Here is a 23059-nt window from a genome sequence, read left to right on the forward strand (position 1 = left end):
TTACTGAATGTTATGTGGGAATGCTTACTTAAAAGTTTACTAAAACCATTTACTTTGGCATTGTCCTTGTAAAAAGTAGTATGTGAAAGCCACATTTGAAATGTGTCTTGAAGTAAGGTAAACTGTAAGTTGCTAGTTAAAATAAATCTTAAGTATTATGTATACGCAAACTAAGCATCCAAGTTTCTTTAATCTTGTGATGCTTAGGAGTCTAGTGGTGTCCAGATTCTCACTGTGGTAAGTGCTTCAGAAACACAGCTGACAGATACTAATGAATAGAAATACAAAAAAAATATACAGACAATTACCTGTCGTGGCATATCCACATCACCCCCAACTCACAAGAGTTCCATTTTCTATTATTCAGAGATAGAACAATCTCCTTTATATCATCATATACTTGGCAATGACAGTCACAGGTACTGCACAGTTTTTCACCTTCATCTGATGTCAAATTGACAAATTTAGTTACATACAGCATCTCAAAATGGTTGACTCTCAGAATTCTTTTGGCTCACTTTTTTCCTATAGAGGTGGGAATATTTAACCGCAGAATTGATACCATGGAAATGGTACCAATTCTGTCTGCAGAAGCATTCCCAATGCTTGAAGATGACAAATTTGGCAGACACGATAGACCAAATACATAGCCCCATTGCAAATTCTTTGTTCTATATTGCCAGCTTGCTTTACCTAGGGAATGGTGCAATAATGTACCCACAATATGAGCCATATATGTTTTTCCTTTCAACGTATCATACAATTACTGTGCACTTTCTGTTGATCCTGAAGTAGTTTCAGATTTCTGGAGCTGTTATGTTAGTGAAAATTACAATAGCCATTAGGCAGTCTGAAAGCAGACAAGAAGTTCTTAGAGGAACACTGAGATCAGTGATTTTCTAAGTGATAGTTCATTTGGTATGCCATCATTTTCTGTACACTTTTTGGTTTCTGTGATTAAGCATCCAGCTTATGAGATTATTAAATTCAGGGTAAGTTTTGAAATCAGTAGGCAGTATTCTAGTAGAGTCAAATTTTTACATTCTATGATGCAACTATTTCCCCAGATAATTCAGAGTCTAAACTTTTGGGTGCGTAAAGCATGTGAAATCGAGACCAATGCAGTTTCAATTGAACGAATTTGTGAATATGCAAAAATGGATAAAGAGGTGAGCATTCTTCTTGAATATTTAATTTATGTGCATAGAAAATGACTAACTTAGATTGACTTTAATATTGGTGAGTGGTAATAGCAGGTTATAATTTGTTATTAAATACTTTATCATTTTTTTTTTTACATTGAAAATAATATATAGCTTCTTCATTCCATTTATAGCCATAGCAGTTTTATTCCTATTTTGACCAGTAAATTTCTACGCATCCTTCTTAGCAATAGATTTTGTAGTAAGACTAATGCAGCTACACCTCAGGTGAACTCTCTATGCTATGTGCAACCAAGAGGAGCATTTTAAGAGAGGAAGAGAGGCCTGTCAGACCCCTAACTGTTACTCACCTCATATCTGGAGAGACATTTGTTTCAAACCAATTTGCCTTTGTTATTGTGCTTTTCTGAAAGTAATGCCCATGTCAAGTACAGAAGCACAGAGGCTTGGTCTGTCTAGGAAACAAGACTCTCTTCTACATCTTCATTCTCTTTTACCCTTCCCCCATGTTTGTGTTTCTTAACCTTTGTTCACATCTTTCTGTTCTCTCCTACTCTATTTCTTAAAATAAAATGTTTCTCATAAAATATGCATTTTAGATATCTGAGAGATTAGACATCAGATAATCACACAGAATCACAGAATCGTATAGATTGGAAAAGACCTTTAAGATCATCAAGTCCAACCATAAACCTAACACTACCAAGACCAGCACTATACCATGTCCCTAAGTCTTTTAAATACCTCCAGGGATGGTGACTCAACCACTTCCCTAGGCAGCTTGTTCCAATGCTTGATAACCCTTTCAGTGAAGTAAAATTTCCTAATATCCAGTCTAAACCTCCCCTGGCACAACTTGAGGCCATTTCCTCTTGTCCTATCTCTAGTTACCTGGGAGAAGAGACCAACACCCACCTCACTACAACCTCCTTTCAGGTAGTTGTAGAGAGCAATAAGGCCTCCCCTCAGCCTCCTTTTCTCCAGGCTAAACAACCCCAACTCCCTCAGCCGCTCCTCATAAGACTTGTGCTCTAGACCCTTCACCAGCTTTGTTGCCCTTCTCTGGACACGCTGCAGCACCTCAATGTCTCTCTTGTAGTGGGGTGCCCAAAACTGAACACAGTATTCGAGGTGCGGCCTCACCAGTGCTGAGTACAGGGGCACGATCACTTCCCTAGTCCTGCTGGCCACACTATTCCTGATACAAGCCAGGATGCCATTGGCTTTCTTGGCCACCTGGGCACACTGCTGGCTCATATTCAGGTGGCTGTCAACCAACACCCCCAGGTCCTTTTCTGCCAGGCAGCTTTCCAGCCACTCTTCCCCAAGCCTGTAGCGTTGCATGGGGTTGCTGTGGCCCAAGTGCAGGACCTTGCACTTGGCCTTGTTAAACCTCATACAATTGACCTCGTCCCATCGATCCAGCCTGTCCAGGTCCCTCTGCAGAGCCTTCCTCCCCTCAAGCAGATCAACACTCCCACACAACTTGGTGTCATCTGCAAACTTACTGAGGGTACACTCGATCCCTTTGTCCAGATCATTGATAAAGATATTAAACAGGACTGGCCCCAACACAAAGCCCTGGGGATCACCACTTGTGACCGGCCGCCAACTGGAGTAAACTCCATTCACCACCACTCTTTGGGCCCGGCCATCCAGCCAGTTCTTTACCCAGCGAAGAGTGCACCCGTCCAAGCCATGAGCAGCCAGTTTCTCCAGGAGAATGCTGTGGGAAACTGTGTCAAAGGCTTTACTGAAGTCTAGGTAGACAACATCCACAGCCTTTCCCTCATCCACTAGGCGGGTCACCTTGTCATAGAAGGAGATCAGGTTGGTCAAGCAGGACCTGCCTTTCATAAACCCATGCTGGCTGGGCTTGATCCCTTGGTTATCCTCTACATGCCATGTGATGGCACTCAGGATAATCTGCTCCATCAGCTTTCCCAGTACTGAGGTCAGGCTGACAGCCTGTAGTTCCCCGGGTCCTCCTTCCGGCCCTTCTTGTAGATGGGTGTCACACTGGCTAATCTCCAGTCAGCAGGGACCTCCCCAGTTAGCCAGGACTGCTGGTAAATGATGGAAAGGGGCTTGGTGAGCACATCTGCCAGTTACTTCAGTACCCTTAGGTGGATCCCATCCGGCCCCATAGACTTGTGTGTGTCTAAGTGGTGTAGCAGGTCACTAACCATTTCCCCCTGGATTATGGGGGCTCCATTCTGGTCCTCGTCCCTATCTTCCGACTCAGGGGGTTGGGTACCCAGAGAACAATTGGCCCTACTATTAAAGACTGAGGCAAAGAAGGCATTAAGTACCTCAGCCTTTTCCTCATCCTTGGTCACTGTGATCCCTCCCCCATCTACTAGAGGCTGGAGATTCTCCTTAGCTCTCCTTTTGCTGCTAATGTATTTGAAGAAGTATTTTTTGTTATCTTTTACGGTAGTAGCCAGATTGAGCTCTAGCTCAGCTTTGGCCCTTCTAATTTTCTCCCTGCACAACCTTGCTACACCTTTGTAGTCCTCTTGACTTGCCTGCCCCTTCTTCCAAAGGTTGTAGACTCTCCTCTTTTTCCTGAGTTCTAGCCAAAGCTCTCTATTCAGCCAGGCCGGTCTTCTTCCCTGCCGGCTCGTCTTTCAGCAGCTGGGGACAGCCTGCTCTTGTGCCTTTAGGACTTCCTCCTTAAAGAATGTCCAGCCTTCCTGGACTCCTGTGCCCTTTAGGGCTGCCTCCCAGGGGAGTCTGTCGACCAGTCTCCTAAACAGGCCAAAGTCTGCCCTCCGGAAGTCTAAGGTGGCAGTTCTGCTGACTCCCCTCCTCGCTTCTCCAAGTATCAAAAACTCTATCATTTCGTGATCACTATGCCCAAGACAGCCTCCAACCATCACATGGCTCACAAGTCCTTCTCTGTGAACAAGAGGTCCAGCGGGGCACCTTCCCTAGTTGTCTCACTCACCAGCTGTGTCAGGAAGTTATCTGCCACATGCTCCAGGAACCTCCTAGACTGTTTCCTCTCTGCTGTATTGTGTTTCCAGCAGGCATCCGGTAGGTTGAAGTCCCCCACAAGAACAAGGGCTAGCGATCGTGAGGCTTCTCCCAGCTGCTTGTAGAATAGTTCGTCTGTCTCCTCATCCTGGTTGGGTGGTCTGTAACAGACTCCCACCACAATATCTGCCTTGTTGGCCTTCCCCCTGATTCTTACCCATAGACACTCAACCCTATTGTCACCATCATTAAGCTCAAGACTATCCAGACACTCCCTAACATACAGGGCTACCCCACCACCTCTCCTGCCTTGCCTATCCCTCCTGAAGAGTTTATAGCCATCCATCGCCGCACTCCAGTTGTGCGAGTCATCCCATGTTTCCATGATGGCAACCATATCATAGTTTTCCTGATGTACAGTGGCTTCCAGCTCCTCCCGCTTGTTGCCCATGCTGCATGCATTGGTGTAGGGGCACTTCAGCTGGGCTGTCGTCCGTGTCTCCTCCATAGAGAAACACCCCTTGTGTGCTTTGAGGTGTTTCACTGGCATTTCCCTCTTGGCTCCTATTGCCTCAGTATCCCCTAGCTCAACTGTGTTCGACCTCAGTTGTGCCCCAGTGTACCCCGCACATCTCAGAGACACAGGTTGAGTGCCCTCGCTGGCACCTGCTCCCTCTAACCGTGGCACGTCGTCCCTCAGCTTCTCTTGGGCAAGCCTGATATTACTCCCTTGCCCCTTCGAGTCTAGTTTAAAGCTCTGTCGATAAGCCCCACAAGTTCCTGAGCAAAGATTCTCTTTCCCCTTTGAGAAAGATGAATTCCATCAGATGCCAGCAAACCTGGTGCTGTGTAGGCCATCCTGTTATCAAAAAAACCAAAACTGTGGCAATCACACCAGTCATGGAGCCATGAGTTAATAGATTGGGTGCCTCTGTTCCTTCTAGTGTCACTGCCCACAACTGGAAGGAGAGAGGAGAAAATAACCTGTGCTCCAGAGTCCCTTACTAGCCGTCCCAAGGCCCTGAAGTCTCTTTTGATTGCCCTAGGACTTCATGTTGCAGCTTCATTGCCCCCCACATGGAAGAGCAGTAGGGGGTAATAGTCCAAGGGCCATACCAGGCTAGGGAGTATCCTGGTGATATCCTTCACCTGGGCCTCAGGGAGGCAGCAGACTTCTCTAAGAGGAGGGTCCGTCCAATAAAATTCAGTTCCTGTGAACTGATGGAACAGATACCAGACTATCAGCAACTACCCAGTTAAACTGAGTTTACTTTTTTAAATGAGTGTATAACATGTTGTTAAAAAAAACCACAAACCAAAACCAAAACCCCTGAAAAACCCAGTTCATATGTTTCTGCCCAGTGCTGATGAAATTAGGTTCTCCTTCCCTTATATTGCATTGAAATTATCCTAAACCTGCTGAGATTTTTAAAGATATATATATAATTTTCCTAATGCCTTTATGAACTTGTAACATTTTTACTGTCATATACTGAAATACCAATGGTTTTAATTCCAGGAACCATGGATAATGTCAAAAAGACCACCAGTGGGGTGGCCCGATAGAGGAATAATAGAGTTTGTTAACTACAAGGCTCAGTACAGGAGGGATCTTGGTTTAGCCCTGAATGATGTCTCTTTTCAGACACAGAGTAAAGAGAAGGTACTGTATATAATAAGAAATAAATCAGAGGTATAAAATTCTGTTTCCGAACTTTCTACTTCAAAAAGATTTCATATAAGGAGACTCCAATACCAGATACAGCAAGATGATGTTGAACAGGGGAGATGTTAAGTGGATAAAACATTAAACAAAAGACAAATGAGAAAAGGAAAAAGTATTTTCTCCTACTATGTAGAAATTCTTATCCCTGTAAGAAACTGAGATAATGTGTTATGAATTTGGCAGTTTTAAGGAAGATCCAAATTTGAAATTAAACCTCTTGTCCACTGTGCTGAATATTTATGTAGAGAAATATGCTGCCAGATTACTGCTAATCAACTTTGGATTTGGGATCAAGGAACACCAAGCAAGAACTAGTTTAGAGTCATTGATTTGAGCTGAGGAGTGCTAGGCAAAAGGGAGGGGAAAAGGAAAGGATTCCCACTGAACTAGGCATAGGTTGTACAGCTTCTGAGGGAGAGCTGTGATTGTGAGTCACATGTTCCAAAAGTGAGTTTTAAACAGCTTTATCCACCTATAGGATTGCATGTGGGTGAAAGAAACTGAAATTTTGAACTGAAAGTTGAAGCTGAATTCACTAATCATTTTTCATACAGAATGTGTAGCATGGGAAGTTATAGTCCTTTTCTGAAAACTTTCTGTTTCAGGTCGGAATTGTTGGAAGAACAGGAGCTGGTAAATCAACCCTCACAAATTGCTTGTTCAGAGTTCTAGAGGGAACTGAAGGCAAAATAATTATTGATGGAATTGATATATCAACTATTGGACTCCATGACCTACGTGGAAATCTTAACATTATTCCACAGGTGAGATGTGTTTTAGAGATAACTCTTTTTTTTTTTTTTTTTTTTTGACTAACACAAGACATTTCATTTTTTTCTGGAAAAATTATAACCCTAAAGTCTACAGGCTTCCAAGAGACAGAGGCATAAAACTCCAATAGAATTTTACTGATCTTTGAAAACAGGCTCTGTTATGGCCTATCAGATTTTAGAACTGAATTTTTGAGAATCTTAGCTATTTGATTAGACAGTAATCTTCAGTACTGCTGGCATAATGATATCCTGAAAAATGTCACAACTGCATGTTGGCAACTGTATGGAAGAAGGCTCAAAACAGGGACACCACAAGTATGACATTAGGTTTTATTATGCCAGGTTTAGTTTAACAGTCTTAGCTAGAATAACTCATGTTCTCCAGAATGTGTATGTGTATAGCTACATGTGGTGTTTTCAAGTCCCTGAAGGGGTTTCTGAAGGCAAAAATATTTTAAAATAACTCTAATTATATCTGAAGAATGTAGGAAATAAAGTGATGTATACACAAATCATGTAATATGTATAAATTAATCTGCTATGGTCTGTCACCTGAAGCTGTCCCTGCTTACTTCAGAACAGGGAAGGAAACTCAAGATTAGTTCACATGCCATTAGGATTGTGTTCATGCTGATAAACTGATTTACATTGAAATGCTCTAGTATAGAGTAAAACCTAGAACACAGATTTAATGGTCACCTGAAGACTTTTTGTGTGTTCCCTGAATGCCATTCATAAAACAATTTTTGTGCATGGGTGATGTTAACATCACTTATAATAAATTTATCTGACATTTTCCAAAGGAAGGTCTATTTTTTTTTCTAGTTTTTCTGGAGCTTTAACCCTGGTAATATTTCCCGTGTGTCTCTACCATAGCTTGTGCATGGAGACGAGACTAATATTTAAACCAAAATAGCTTGAGTCTTTCCAAGAATGAGCTGAATAGAAAAAAATCTGTAAATATTCCTTCAAATCCTTGGCTGCTTTTCCTTTGAGAAATGTATTTGCTCAGAGGAGTGATAAATTTACAGTTTTTGATATAACTTTAGGGTCAGAAATGACAATACTAAACAAAATCTGTTTATGCTACAGGACTTCAAAACACAACAATTCATACATGCTTGGTTGTAACATTTTTCTTGTTTTAAGCAGCTAATACTCTCTGAATCTGCACAACATCTGACAGTTGTAAATTACACAGTATTTTCTCAACTGCAGTTGCAGGTCTGATTTAGTGTGGATGGGGTATATTGGATCCACAACAAGGCAACTAAATTAAGAGAGGTACCGGAAAGTTCAGTGAACTAACAAGCTGGGATCAGACAAGGAAACTAGAACTGGAACGGTGGAAAAATGGAGACTGGAGCTGGTGGAGAGTAGGTGGAGTCTGGAGTGTTGAACTGCATAGGTCAGGACAATGGAACTGGATGAAGATAAAAGTCTGGGACAGAAAAAAGGGCATGGCAAGATAGCAAAGCTTTTGGTGTGCACACACTTTTTTCAGATCAGTCAAATATATCTCATACAAACAGTTTTTAACGATCATAATAAAGTACAGATTTGCAAATCACTTTAATGATGTTCTAATGCAAGTAACATGAAGTTTAAATGAAGAATACACACAAGATCTCATACCATTTTACAGTCCATTTTGGTCACCTAGCTCCCTCAAAATTATCACTGTTTCACTAGTAACTTGCTAGTGAATGTTGTTGGCCTTTTACTGTCTACCTATTGGGTCACAACCACTGTGACTGCACTTAGCCAAGGTGTCTGTTCACTGCCTCTAAAAACATCAGTTCTGTATATAAATCTGTACACTATTCATATGTTGTCAAGTACTGACTTCTTAAATGTGCCTTTTTAAGAAAAAGGCTTTTGTGTGCATCCAAAAAAGTGTTTAGACTTAACTACTGAATGCTTGTTTCTACAGTTCTAAGTGCTGGATGTGACCCATATGCATCCTGGCATCTACTAGTCTACGTGTACTTTTCCAGACATTCCCTGCTGTATTCAGTGCACAGAACCTAGTGATGCTCATTGAATAAACATTTATGCAACAAATGCTTTTGTTCTTATTGCTGAATATGTCACCTTTCCTGTAGGAAATTAAGAAAATTTGACTTATAATCATAGCCTTCTATTATTTCTTAACAGTGCTCATGAATGTAGTATCCAGTGTTTCACAAACTTGACAACAGTAATAATTCATATGTTGTTGCAGTTGCCAGATGCTGGGCAGGTCTTTAGTCAGACGTAGAACCGGTAGCACAGAGAATGCATAAGAAATCTTTTGCTTTTTACATTTCACATTAATGAAGAACTGAGCACACTGAGACCCCACGTGATTTTTGTAACATTTTGAAGCTGGTGGATGAAAAGACAATTTCCCTCACAAAGCTTCATTTCCAAAATTATTTGTCCCAGTTCCCTATGTTAATGTCAGGATTTATGGGAGACTTCTTTAGGTTTGTGTTGGAATTGTGCACTCACATTCTGCTGTTATTTAGGACCCTGTCTTGTTTTCTGGGACACTGCAGTCAAATTTGGATCCACTTGGAAAACACTCTGATCTTGAACTGTGGGAGGTACTGGAACTGTGTGGCTTAAAGGATTTTGTCCAGTCACTCCCAAAGAAGCTCCTTCATGAGATTTCAGAAGGTGGTGAAAATCTCAGGTATATAAACAAGAAAGTGCTGTTGCATGCAGTTATTTTCTGGTACTGTAAAACTGTGTTCCTTCCAGAGAATTTACTTCAGAAAGTATCAGTATAAAAATTACACTTCTCATTCTAAGTAGAATGATTCTGGCAGTATAAGTTTCTTTGAGGTGGCCAACTGGTCACAACTGTATAAAGTCCTATAGCCTGTGCTGTATGGGAAGCCAAGGAAGTAGACTATTTTCAGCTCAAGTATATGAGTAGGTGTAAAGGAGTGGGGGAGAGGGAGGGGTAATTCATGCACCCCTTAATTAGATTTGGATAGAAGACTGCTCATTTATATAAATTTTAAAAATGAAACAAAGCAAAACAAAACAAAACAAAACAAAAACCACCAAACCTGGAAGGAAGGCAAAATTGCAGAGAGCTTGTGCCTTTGCTTTATTTGCTTAGGCAAAGAAACTCATTTTTTCCTTGTAAAACATTAACCCATAGTTATGTAAGGAAGGTGATGCTTGAAATAAAAGGACTCTAAGCTCTAGGAGACAAATGCTGAAGCTTTCAACAGCAAAGGGACAGGTCTTAAATGGAGCGTACTGAATATAAACTTAAATTTTTTTGACAGATCATTTTCAGGCAGAAGTTCCTAGAAGGCATACCCCACAGCTAACATATAGGGGTATCCAAACTTTTACACTGAACATTATTGAAAAGTGGTTTAGCATTCAATCTGGCTTATTCAGAGTCCCTATTATAATGTGCATATAGAAGTCGAAGGCAAGACTAGGTTTACACTACAAAGTTCAGCCACAGGTGTTTAAAAGTCACACCTTAACTATTATTGGTATGCTGAGCAAGAAGAAATCAAAACTTCCAAAACGAGGTGAAAGTATTTCACTCATCTTTTTAGAAGTATGAAGTGTTGTTAAGAAAGATAGAACAGATAGGCTCCACAGTAATCTCAGCTTTATATTGTTCTCCCCTCCCTCAATGTGCCTGACCTGACCTTCTCAAATGTATTTTTAACAGTGTTGGGCAGAGACAGCTGGTCTGTCTGGCCCGTGTTTTGCTGCGAAAGACAAAAATCCTGGTCCTAGATGAGGCGACAGCTTCTGTTGACATGGAAACAGATAACTTGGTACAGTTCACCATCAAAAGAGAGTTTTACAACTGCACGATATTAACTATAGCCCACAGGTTACATACAGTCATGGATTCAGAGAGGTAAGTAAGTTTTGTTAAGCCATTTTAAAAATAAATGGCTTCCTTTAAATGCATCAGTTTTCAGACTTACTGAAATTTACACTCCAACATTTTTACCTTAGTATCTTTGTATCTGTACAATCCAAGGTATCACAAAAGACTTGAGCATCAATATTAATTAAATATTGATAGCCTGTGTTCTGTTTCCCCCTTCTAATTACAGAATTAATTTAATATTTTTCCTGCTAAGGTACAGGTATAAGCTACTATTAAGACCACTTAGTTCTCTAGAGTAAATGGACTATACTGTAGCATTGTTACCAATTAAGCAAAAATGCAATTTTCAAACAGCTTTTTTTAATATAGGAGTTTCTAGCTTTAGAAACCGATGAATTACCTAGTGCAATGGTATTTCTTCTGAATAAGAGTTCCCATTATCCAGAGATATCTGTATTGGGACTGGAAACTATGGCTGAAGAGCTGATTTTTCTTCTCCTGTAACCTTTCTGCTTTTGCATTGTAGAGTGCTCGTTCTGGATGCAGGAAGGATTCTAGAATATGATACACCGCATAATTTATTACAACGAAAAGGTGCCTTTTCTGAAATGGTTGCAGAGGCTGGGATAAGACGATAAAGAAAACTAGTGAATGAATTCTTAATGAAGATGAGAATTCCTTACTCCAGTAAACACTTGAGGGATATGTGGCATTCCTGATATTATAAAATGACTAGCTTACTCAAAAGCTCCTCACAACACTGCTGTTTACTACAACTACAATCTGTATATATTGATCAGGTTTCTTAAAATAACTGATTTTATAGAAATCACTTATTTTGATCATATTGGCACTGGAACAACATAATGAAGCAGTAATTTTCATCGCATATTTTAACTGTTGCACTAGTAAAGATGGATTGAAAAATAAATCTTGCTGTTCACACAGTGTTTTTCATTTAAAAATAGTACTTAATTAAGTTGCTCTCACATTATGCCCTTTTAGTTAACACAGTCTTATGATTGCAAATTCCTTAAAAACCTAAACTGCTTATTGTGTGGACATACAGGCAGGTGTCACTCGGTGCTGATTTTTAGGACATGCATATTCGCATGTATACTTAGGTAATTCTTGAGGCAATAAACTTGCCACATTAAGTTAATTTTCCTTTTGATCTTGCGATTTCTGACCAATCCCTTTTGGGAGGTCCAGAGAAAATAATCTAAGGATTGGCATCAGTGCATATAATTTTTACTTTTTTAATTTAAATTATTTTGTATTTGTGGGGAGAAGGGTTTTCTGTGCTTACTGGTGAGCCGACATAGCCTTACAGCTTCAGACTACCTTCAGACTACAGCTAGGAAAAGCTGCAGACTGAATAATTGCAAAGTCTGAGTGAAAAGAAAATGGTGGACTAGTGTCAGCAAAAGCCAAATAGCCATTCCTTCTCTTTCAGCAAGCCTCACATATAACTATACTTTGGAAAAGGAGGTGCAGCAGAAGCAGCATGATATGCTCCTGCTATGTTTTCATGCAGCAATAGCTTACCAAAGTAAACCATCTAACAGGCTTAGGGTAGGCAAGAAAAGGCAATTTTGCAGTAAGAGTATCACCCAGGGTCTGCAACCTCTACTCTCCTCACATGCCTGATGTGAAAGAAACTCACTCTAAGAAACAAAGAGGGACCACTTGGCTGCCTCGAGTTCAATATTAATTCAGACTTTGCAGTACCCAACACAACCCACCAAACACAATGTCACCAGCTAACTCCCTCGACAGCACAGACAAAGCCATGTCATAGCCCTGCAGGCCAGCTCAGCACATACCTTGCCTCTCCTGCACTTTCTCCTCCAAACAGCAATTCTCCTATGGCTCCAGGGCACTTGGGGATCAGGTCCCAGCCTCATCCTGTGGGGCTACTCATAGGCACCCCCCACCTGTGAAAGGCTCTGCCCCCTATGGGCCACTAACTCCTGAGACTCCTGAGAAGGTGCTAGGCTGAGGAAAGGCAAGTGTGCAAAAACCCAGCTTGGGGCTGTTCTCAGAGGGCCTTCTGACTCCGCAGGTTACCGTCACTTGGTTAGAGAGGAGATGGGGCACCCAACTGTTCATCCTTTTCCAGCTAGGTTGCTTGGGTTAGGGAAAGGAAGGGTGGGACAGCCAGGGTATCAGGGCAGAGCCTAAAGTGACTCTGTTTTTCCTTTTCACAGGGAGAAGCATGGAGCAGAACCTGCTTATGCTCTGCTTCAACTTCCTTCCCCACAGCATTCAAAAACCCCACAGGCAGTATCTTCCCAGGCACCACTTCCCTCAGCCCTGCTTCTAGCCCTTGCTCTACGCTTTCCTGGCAGTATCATAGGAGAAACGGGAAAGAAGTTGAGGGGAAACCCTCCTTTCCCTCATGGGAACGTACACACTTCTGCCTTTTGCCAGCCATAGTCGATTGCTGTCTGTGGGCTAAGGTTGCTAGGGTTATCATCGCAGCTTTTGCACTGGGGAGGCAAAAGGCTTGCAAATGCTCTGTGGCATTTTCTCTGGCTATGTTTCTGGGCAGTAGTCCATGAAAATTCTGGATTAGGTTAAAACTGCAGGCTAAAAGATTCGTTTATGAAACACCATTGTCATTCAGGCTCTCTAGACCTTACATTTCCCAGCCTGAATCCCAAGATGACATACACATAGAAACCCTCTCACAGCTGGAAATACAGAAGGACAATTTGGAAGCTACTGGGGCAAGCTTCCCTTTTCAAACATCACATTTGCTCACGTCCACAACCTTCACTCTGCGTGTGCTGGGAGCCACTCCCCACATCCATCCTGCAGCTGTTGACCAACATGAGGAAGGGTCTGTTCCTGCCCCACATCCTGTGATCCAGCAGGCAGGGCACAAGGAGCACAAGCATAGGAGCGGTAGGAACTGCTCCTGCTCCCAACAGGCGCAAGGAGCTGGCACCCTCTTCAACCAGAGCTTCCCTCCCTGTTAGTGCTTTCTCCTTCCTCCCAGTCATTCCTTGCTTTTCCTTGTACCAACCTGCACTTTTCTTCTCAGTCCTATTCTTCCACCCCAGCTTGAGGAGAAAGGGTTTTTTCCCCTCCCACCCCAGTTCCTAACACTCCTCTCTGCCACTTCCCAGAGAAGACCTGTCACTCCAGGGTACTGGCAAGTTGAGGGATTACAACCTCATCCTCTAACCTCCAAAGGGAAATAGCACTGTTACAGTACTTCCCCGAGAAACTGAAACAAGACATGTCCAAGGGACAGAAATTGCTTTTATTAAAAACATTTGAAAAGATTATTTATAAAATGCATTTCATCATCTGCACTTGGAAACAATTCATGAACATACAGTTGGTGAGGCATCTTATACTTTCAGAATTTCAACTCACAAAACAAGCTTTAGCTCTATAACTTTGTTACACCCCTAACCACAGGCAACCATACTCAGATTTCAAGGATTGCTTGTAGAAAGATTTCAGCCTTAAAATATCAATTTGTTTAAAGAGAGACTTTTGGTAAGCAGTACATGTGCATACCTGGACACATCCACTCAGTACAGTGGACTCATCTTTAAAATTCAACAGTTTGTGCCAAAATACAGTACCAAAAGACACAAAATAAATAACTTGATTGCAGAATTCCCCAAACAGTTATTTAATAAATAAGGATGCATTGAGAGATATCCATTGTACAGTAACTTCTCTACTAACAAAAAAAATCTGTATAGAAATCTGAATAAATACCCTTTTGTTTACTTGTTAAAAAAAAAATCAATGACTCACCCTTCCTTTACAACTCCTAGGTTAACACCAAAGGAGACTTAACTCCTCCAGAGTGAAGGAGTATGTGAAAGAAAAAGAAAAAAGTACTTCATTTATTTGCACTGAGAGTTTAACAGTTTAAAGGTACTCCCACACTCCTCCCTAACTTGTCCCAAAATTGGAAAAAGTTTTTAATAGTTTAACTTCACTGTGATCTGGTTCTACTTTTATACAGGTCTGCTCATTTTACACAGTGCATTAAAAAAATGAAGACTAAAGACCTAGTGTAACCCCAGTAGGCTTTGAGATGAATTTACAGCAGGGCAGAAAGAAAGGCCACAACGACTCCAAAGACATTGGAATATATGTTGAATTAAATACATACATTTATATCTGCAAAGCAAAGGCCCCAAAATAGCAACTGCATACGAGAACTGTACTGTATATTAGCAGTCATCCATGATTTCACTGAAGAGGCACTTCTTTCAACGCAGGAGTTACTGCAGGACTTACCACTCCTTTTTTATAACTGTGCAACATTTTCTTTTGAACACATTATCACATGTTACTGGAAGTTCCATACAGACTTAGAGACAGGGTCACTTTCAGAGAGGTAGAAAGGAAAAAAAAATCCTCAAATAAAAAAATCACTTTGGTTTTCAACTCAGGGAAATTAAACAGATGTTAGCAACATTTTGGGAATCCTCTGTGAAGTTAAACAATGCTGATGGAATGCTTGTGTGCAACTATGATTCAATTTAAGAGGATTTTAATTGGATTACTTCAAAGATATGTTTAGACAATAGCTATGCAAACAGCTGAATCAGCACAACTGATTTATGGCAATGCCATAAATCAGGCCTACTGCCAGGAGAATAATAAGCCTATTTCATATAGTCATAGGTTAAACAATAAATCTAAGCCCCACACTTTATCTTGGCAAGCTTAATACAAACAAAGTTATTCTGGAGCATACAAGAAAATGCTTAGAACCACCTGTTACTAGAGCTTACCTGATTAAGACTGGGTTGATGGATGTTGAAGCCAGCCTTAGCTGAATTAAGTGTTTTCATTGTAGAAAGTTCTACACAGATAAAAGAATTAAACTGGCCTTTAAGTATTGATTTAACCCTCCAACGAGAGCAGAACTGTCACTAATTTTTTTTTCAGGTCATTAATTTTTTTTCTCCTCATGCATTTGCTAGATAGCTGGGTAGCAAGCTATTTGCCTAAAGTCCTAAGCAGCGCTACCTCAAATCCTGAGTTACACACACTGCTTCCTTCCCAAAAGAACAGCTACAATCTCTGATCTATATTCAGTTTAGAGTGGGGATATGACAAAACTTAAACCAGAGATACAAGTTAAAAAGTACAACGTAGTTGGGTGAGTTTTCATTTACTAGGACTACAGGAACTAGACTTCATCCAGGCAGTCCCTTCTGTCCCACACTTTCTCCCTGAAAACAGTACGGCTTGGGGTACTCAAGGGAAAAGACATCACACTTGTAGTTGCACTACAATGAAATTCATGTTGGTCAAATTCAAGGGAAGATACACAGGTGTGGCTTTAAGACACATAAAATTACCGCAGTTTTCAAATAAGGCGGCGGGAGGTATAAATAGTTGTCAACATGCCCTTGTTCTCTGTGGAGAACATCAGTGGTATGACAGCAGCACCTGTATGTTAACCATCAAAACCAGAGCAGGAAGTAAGCCCTTGGAGACACACTAAATAACCCTCATTAGCAAGAGCTAAGTTTCTTAATACGGTTCAGCAAAAACATGAGACAATTTACCATATAGCCTCAGTAATACCATTATGCTGTTATGAACAGCAGCAGAATTAAGTGAATGCATAAGTCTCATTCAAGCTGCAACATGTCTTTTGGAAAGGTGCTTAAATGCTCAAATGACTCAATTTAATAAATAAATTTAAGCTCAACACTGCCAGTGCTATGTGCGTTAGTGCTGCTTCACATTCCTTCACAGTAAATATCTTGGACCTGGGAATACCTACAGTACCATACCACACTACCTCTAACCTTTGGTCACACTCCCTTTATTTTAAACATAGACCTCTTCAGGATTTGCTAATAAAATTTAGCAAGAAAATGTGAGTGTGTCATCACTAGCATTTTCATCCGATATCCAATCTACAAGCAAATACACAACACTTCAGAACTTCAAAAACCACTCATACCTTTAAAGTAACATCTAGCTTTAACACAGTTAGGCATCCAGTAACTGGAATAGATAAAAAAATGAAGATAATATGGCTAAGATTAGGCTCCACTGCCAGTCAGGTAAGTATGCACCATCGGAGTACACTTTTGGAGAGATGGAATGCAATGGGGAAGAGTTTATGTTCAGTTAAAGTTAGTCTTCCGTAAATGCTTATTAGGAATTTCTATAGCGCTGACTTGGAGAGGCCAAGACCCACCAACAATTCCTGCTTGGATAGCTACGCCCATTACAACTGCTAGATCAGGATCTACAGAGGTGTTAGGTTCCTTTCCAAAGAAATCCTGAATAACTTTGCGTATTTGAGGAATCCGGGTGGAGCCTCCAACTAACACAATTTCATCCACTTCTGCTTTGTGTAGGTGGCCTTCCTTCAACACCTGTTCAATGGGCACAAGAATCTTCTCAAAAAGGTCCTCATTTAACATCTCAAATAGCTTCCTAGAGATTTCTGTTTCAAACACAACCTGGACAAAGTTGTTCTCTACTTTTGAAGTGTCTCCAAGATTTTTCAGACCTTTTGCTTTTTGTGAAGGCTTGTCTTTTAGCACAGTGTTTGTTTTTACCTCACTTTCTGGAAGTTCTTTTGTAAGCTTCCTTTCTGGCATAGTCAGTGACACCCTTAGCGTAGCTGCCTCATGAACAGTCAAATTTAATTTAACTGCTTCCACAGCTTGTCTGAGGCGATGTATTTCTTCTTTTCTTGTTGGCAGAGAACCATACGTTTGATGGAGCTGATCATATAAATACAGCATCAACCTCTGATTAAAATCCTGTCCTCCAAGTTTGTTGTTACCTGAAACATCAGAATAGAAGGCATCAGACACATCACTTTCAAAGCTTCAGAAAGCAGCATGCATTTTCTCTTTTACTGGGAGATGGTTCTCAAGGGTCAGAACAATGATACTAGGACTGTAAGCACAGAGCAAGAGGTCACAGAGCTGGGAAAACAGACATAACTGTCATCCACTGAAGAACACGTGATTAATAGTAATTTCCAGATTTTTATTTAGCAACTATTTTAGAATTTATCCCCCTCAGTGGTTTTCCCCTGGAACTGCTCTGTTACACTGTAAGAGAAAAAAGCAGTAGTTGATAACTCAGAGGTATTCTCTATAGAAGAAAATACCTAACGATTAATTTCTAGCTGGAACCCTGTAACTGAAGTGCAATCTCTCACAGCAAGTTGTTTTTCCAGCTAAAATTCCCAGTTTCAAATTTCTCTGCCCAGAATGGATTTTTCTCTTAGCATTTCCACAGTACAGCTTTATAGGGATTATTGTTTTAACAGCTTCAAGATATTCAACGTCTTTATACACCCACACAAAAAATTACATGCTACTGAAGTACATGTATATACCCTGCTGAAAGCAAAAGAAAGTGATAAAACGCAAGCAGTGAACTTCAAGCTATATTAACGGGTCTATCTTATATTAGCCTTCAGAGAGGGGGGGGGGAAGAGTATTATATATAACCAATTTCTTCTGAAAGATTATTCTTGCACCGTTTCCAAAACCTTTCAAACAATTGTTCACGCTTTCCATTCAACAGAGTTAAAAAATGGCCTGCAGATTTTCATCTGTGAGTGTCAGTCTCCTCTCCCAAGTAAATAGCAATAGGACAAGAGGAAATGGCCTCAAGTTGCATCAGGAGAGGTTTAGATTGGGTATTAGGAAAAATTTCTTTACTGAAAGGGTGGTCAAGCATTGGAACAGGCTGCCCAGAGAGGTGGTGGAGTCACCATCCCTGGAGGAGTACAAAAAACATGTAGACATGGCACTTTGGGACATAGTTTAGTAGGCATGGAGGTGTCAGGTTGACGATTGGACTAAATGATCTTAGAGGTCTTTTCCAACCTTAATGATTCTGTGATCTGTGTTGAACCATACTCTCAAAGTTTCCACCGTTTTGTTTTGATGGAAAACAGGAATTCATTTAATAGACCTCCATCTAAATAAATCAGAATGAAGCTGCTATTTCTTGCTGTTCCACTCTTACTGGACTGAGCAGCAGCTCACATCAAAGCTTATTAATTCAAGGCAACACAGATAGTTAGCGCTGCATCTCAGACCTGTCTGAATCCAGGTCATCTGAAAAGCAGGTGCGTATTCACTGCAGTTTTACTAAACATTGCTGCCAGAACTCTTTGCCAAGTGATGAATCACTTTGGCATACACATACCACAAAACTTACTTCTGGGTTAACAGCATGCACGTTCCCAAACCCTGCCCCACTGAGCTGGAGCCAAACACAAGGCGAGGACGTTCTAAAGCGCTGGTCAATGATTTGGCAAATATTTCCAGCTTGCACAAAGGTAATAGAAAGATTCGTAAAACCTCCAGCCACGAAAAGTCCAGTCAAAGTAATTGTAATACGCACCAGCACTTCTACTAGTGGGCACAAAAGTTAACAGCCATGGATAAAATGAAACCACAACTTATTCCTTTGAGTCAGCCAAAACCTGTGAATTTATCTTAATTGTTGAAACCAGTCACAAACTTCATTTTGCATGAAAGGCAGCTGAGAACACTTTCGGAGAACACTTTGTGATAAGGCTGGTATCTTTTAAAAAGCCCTTCTAATGGTGACTTTAGGTGCACCTTTCCTTTCCCCCCACCCTTTGAGAAAGTAAAGCATTTTTCTCACCTGCCATGGCCCGTGTGAGGAACATCCCACCCTGCTTGTTCAACAGAGACACATCCAAAGTTCCTCCACCCAAATCCACCACCAGAACATTAAACACATCAGCTTTGTGGAGTCCATAAGCCATAGCTGCAGCTGTGGGTTCATTGATTACTCGCAAAATTTCTAGCCCTACAAAGAGAAAAGATACCAAGCAAGTCAGGTACACCTCAGAAAACTGCAGTTCTCACATCATAATGACATTTACCACTAGGTTTTTGTTTGGTTGGCTCGGTTTTTTTTTTAACCAAGCTTACCTTATGTAAAATGTCAGATCTAAAGGAAATAGTTTTCTAAGCAATAATACTCAATGAACTCTTTTCCTTATTTCAGCCTAAAAGTAATATTACTTCAGTGTCAGGGTGAAGTCATGAACCATGATTTGCCCAAACACATTTCTTCCAGAGAAACCTTGCTAAGATTTATTTCACATGTTCTATTTCTGTTTAATTATTGTCCAAGGGTGCTCTATATAGTCTCTCTATTTGGAAATTACCAAAAAGGCTATTTTCCCCAAAATAAAACACTACTTCTAGCTATCTATGCCTGCATTAGTGAGCTGCACCTGTTGGTACCCAATGCTGTTCCTCGCAACTGGTAATGGTCTGTAATTAAAAAAAAAAAATCCATTCTGAGGTTCTCTATCACTGATTCACTGTTTCTATATCCTCCCCAAAGACTTTACTGTTAGTGAAATAGACCTAAAGACAATTTTAAGGCTTCATAGAAAAATGATGGAATAAAGAGACATCACCTGCAAGGTTAGCTGCCTTAATGGTAGCACTCCTTTGCCTTTCATCAAACTCTGCTGGCACAGAGATGACCGCCTTCAAAATAAGCATGCCAAGATAGTCTTCTGCCATTCTCTTCAATTTCAGTAGCAGCTGAGAGCCAATATGCTCTGGAGTGATGCGAAAAGTTTCATTAGTTGTCACGGAAAATTCAGCTGATCCATTGTTGTTGAAAATCTAAGAATAAAAAGCAACACAACCCACAGGTGAGAAATCTTTTTCTTATGCTCTCCCACCAAATGTTTTATTCACAAATAGTCTGTTTATTCTGGAAAAATATGAATGTGCTTTTGCCACTTCCTGAATCACTTTTATTCCTTGACTACGAGTGTTATGCAAAACATGCAACTTAAGGGGTCAGAGTAAATCCAAAGTAGCGACACCCACTGTGCCCAGGTAAGACACATAAAAAAAAAAGTTAAGACCTAGCAACTGTGTAATCAACTTCAACACCACATTCAAAGATAAAAGCAATGCTTTTTAATCATTAGATTTACGCTACTGATAAAGCTTCCCACAGGTTCTTTCAGAAAGGAAGCAAACAGGTTTAGATCTGGAGTGTTCTGGAGTTATCAGATTTAGCCAAATGACTCAAGGTCAGACAAGCTGGTCACCTACTACATTTCAAGCATCCTACAGCTTACTGCTTGGAGAGAACTGAAGAAGATAGCTACTTACCTTAAAAGGATACCTGCTACTTTCACTTTTCAGTTCTTCTGAAGTGAAGATTTTCCCAATGAATCTTTTTGCATCATATATGGTGTTCTGAGGATTTGAATCAGCCAGTTCTAGGCCATCATATCCTACATACACATCTCTGTCTGTGAAAGAGACTATACTTGGTATGCTGTTGTGCCCGTTTTCATCTGCAATAACCTTCACCTGCCCTGTTCCAGGAAGAAAGACACCAACAGAGCAGTAAGTCGTGCCAAGGTCAATCCCAATTACTTTTGGTGTAGGCATCGGTAAATATTGCTGTGCTAGATAGCCAGCTAACAAGAGAGCCAGAATAGCCGAACCTGAAACACAGATTTTAAAAAAATAGGGTTAGAGTATCTACTGCTGCAAATTAAGAAGTCAATGCAAGTTACACAGCATTATACGTTACACCTCATGCAGTTTTATTTCACACTCTGAAGCCTGTTCAGCCACCTAATTAGTTTTCGATTTCTTCAAAGGTGACCAGCAAGTTCACATCTCTTAATTCAACAAAAAGTGGTTAGAAGAATCAAAAATCTTAGGCATTAAATACTAAACTGGTTAAAAAAAGCCCAAGAGGTACAGCAAAGAAAAAAATATCACCACCCTGTAATAATTCTTTTTCTCTCCAAGGTACTTCAAAAATATAGGTTAATTAGTATTTTGGGGGGGATTGACTATGAACAGCCCCTAAGGGACATCTAGTTAATGAGGCTGCACAAAACCACAGTGAAAAGAAAAACTCCACATTCAAACACCTCCTCCAACTTCACTAGAAGTCCCAAAATAAGGAGATGCAAAACCATGCTAACTCCTATTTCAGCCATAGCTCCCAAAGAGCATCTTCCTGCACCTCTGAATCTTTTCTATGCCTTGAAATCAAGGGGTAGACTAGTTTAAGGGCAGAGTAGGTTTGGGTTTTTTTTTAATTTTACGTATGTTAAACAGAAAACCCAGAAATGTAACATAAAGCAATGCCTCAGAAAAGAAAATAAAGCACCAACAAACAAACAAAATCTCAAGAAGAAATCTAAATTACTTAAATTATAAAGAGTGGATAAGCTCTTTTCCCCAGCAGGGAAAGGCGGTCACAGCTGTCCTTCAAACAGACTAGTGAGAAAGAACAGGTTTACTTTCGGCCGTGAATCTCCCAAGGCATTTCCTAGCAATAGGCCACTGAGCACGTCGGCTTTGCAAACAGAGGAACACACCGAACACGCCACAGGAAGCCGTGCCATCCTGAAAAGCCAGCCCGGGGTGATAACGTTGTCAGAAAGACCGCGAGAGCCCCAGCAAAACCACAAAGCCGCGGTCAGCGCCCGCCCCGAGGCAGGGTGACGAGACGCGCCTGGGCCCTGCCAGGCGGAGGCCACCACAGGCGGGGCGGGGCGGGGGCTCCCCAGCGCTCCGCCGGTCCCACCGCCGCCCGCCTCCCGGGCACCGTCCCCTCAGCAACCCGAGGGGCGGACCAGGCCCCTGGGCCTCCGCCCGCGCTCACCCAGCACCGCCATCTGCCCGGCCATGGCTGCCCGCCGGCTCCAGCAGCGCCCGCCAACGCCGACTGCTAACGGCTCCTTCCGGGCCGCGCCGCGCGGCACGCCGGGACAGGTGGTACGCGCGTCCCGCCCGCCCAGTGGCTCTCGGCTGCTGTAGGGGGCGAGAAAACCACAACTCCCAGGAGGCACAGGGGCGCGACTATTTCCGGCGGACACCAGCCAATGGGCTGAGAGAAGAGTCAGTCGGCGGCACGGGAGGGGCAGAACAGGTAGCGAGGGAAGATGCACCTCACGCCTCCCGGCGCATGCGCAAGTCAGGGCTGGGCGGGTCACGCTGCCTGCTGGGAGCGGTAGTTCGGTTTGTGGCGGCGCGGCAGCCCCGGCCGTGGCCGTCATGGCTGGGGGGGGGGGGGGTGCGCTGCGCGCCATGGCAGCGGCTTGGTGTCTGGGGCGGTAACGACGCCTAGCTTCCCGCCCGTCCCCAGCGTCCTCCTCCGCTGGCGGCACGGGCAGGCGGCATGCCGCGGTGCGGGGCAGGGACGTGGCGCGGGGGCCCGGCCTAGGCAGGTGCCGCTGCCGTCCTCCGAGCGCCCGCCTGCCGGCGTGAGGCGTTAGAGACCGTAGATCCGGCACTGCCAAATCAGCACACGTTAAAACTGTTAGGCCTTTAAAAATAATTATAACTTTTTAAAAAAAATATATTATTACTGGCATTCATGTTTCAGAGCCTTTCGCTAAGGTGAGGTGGGCAGCTGCCCTGTCAGGCCTGGGGCAGAAACAAACAGCAAAGCGATGGGTCCGGCCATCGCACAACGGGGGGCTGCTGCGGCCGCGGCTTTTTGGAAGAGCGCTGGGTGCTGCGGTGAGGTGGCCTTAGCCGGGGACGAGGAA

At 42.1% G+C, this 23059-nt stretch overlaps 2 protein-coding genes across 4 annotated transcripts in view; one reads left to right on the plus strand and one right to left on the minus strand.

The window, feature by feature from the left end:
- LOC140662604 (multidrug resistance-associated protein 1-like) overlaps positions 1-11408 on the plus strand; it is a 43438-nt gene extending 32030 nt beyond the window's left edge. For all 3 annotated transcript variants that reach the window (XM_072886159.1, XM_072886167.1, XM_072886176.1), the window contains 6 exons: positions 1068-1169; positions 5662-5805; positions 6474-6632; positions 9152-9318; positions 10330-10524; positions 11027-11408. In XM_072886159.1, coding sequence (XP_072742260.1) covers positions 1068-1169; positions 5662-5805; positions 6474-6632; positions 9152-9318; positions 10330-10524; positions 11027-11138 — 879 coding nt within the window. In that variant the 3' untranslated portion in view covers positions 11139-11408. The remainder of the gene's footprint in view (positions 1-1067; positions 1170-5661; positions 5806-6473; positions 6633-9151; positions 9319-10329; positions 10525-11026) is intronic.
- Positions 11409-13752: 2344 nt separating this feature from the next.
- On the minus strand, positions 13753-22286 carry HSPA13 (heat shock protein family A (Hsp70) member 13). The gene is made up of 5 exons (XM_072886184.1): positions 22171-22286; positions 20652-20992; positions 19937-20150; positions 19147-19314; positions 13753-17296 (listed from the first exon to the last, which is right to left on the minus strand). Exons 1-5 carry the CDS (start codon positions 22193-22195, stop codon positions 16626-16628), a joined length of 1419 nt encoding a protein of 472 aa, XP_072742285.1. The 5' UTR covers positions 22196-22286; the 3' UTR covers positions 13753-16625.
- Between the last annotated feature and the right edge of the window lie 773 nt (positions 22287-23059).

This window comes from Ciconia boyciana, chromosome 1 (assembly GCF_034638445.1).
Source record: "Ciconia boyciana chromosome 1, ASM3463844v1, whole genome shotgun sequence".
Taxonomy (NCBI): domain Eukaryota; kingdom Metazoa; phylum Chordata; class Aves; order Ciconiiformes; family Ciconiidae; genus Ciconia; species Ciconia boyciana.

What these genes read in the sequence shown, in the direction of transcription:
- HSPA13 (XM_072886184.1), bottom strand. Translation starts at nt 22,195, where the DNA reads ATGGCCGGGCAGATGGCGGTGCTGG. An exon ending in CGGGCAGATGGCGGTGCTGG is followed by an intron (nt 20,993 to 22,170) that starts GTGAGCGCGGGC and finishes TCTGTGTTTCAG; the next exon opens with GTTCGGCTATTCTGGCTCTC. An exon ending in CCTCACACGGGCCATGGCAG is followed by an intron (nt 17,297 to 19,146) that starts GTGAGAAAAATG and finishes CTGATGTTTCAG; the next exon opens with GTAACAACAAACTTGGAGGA.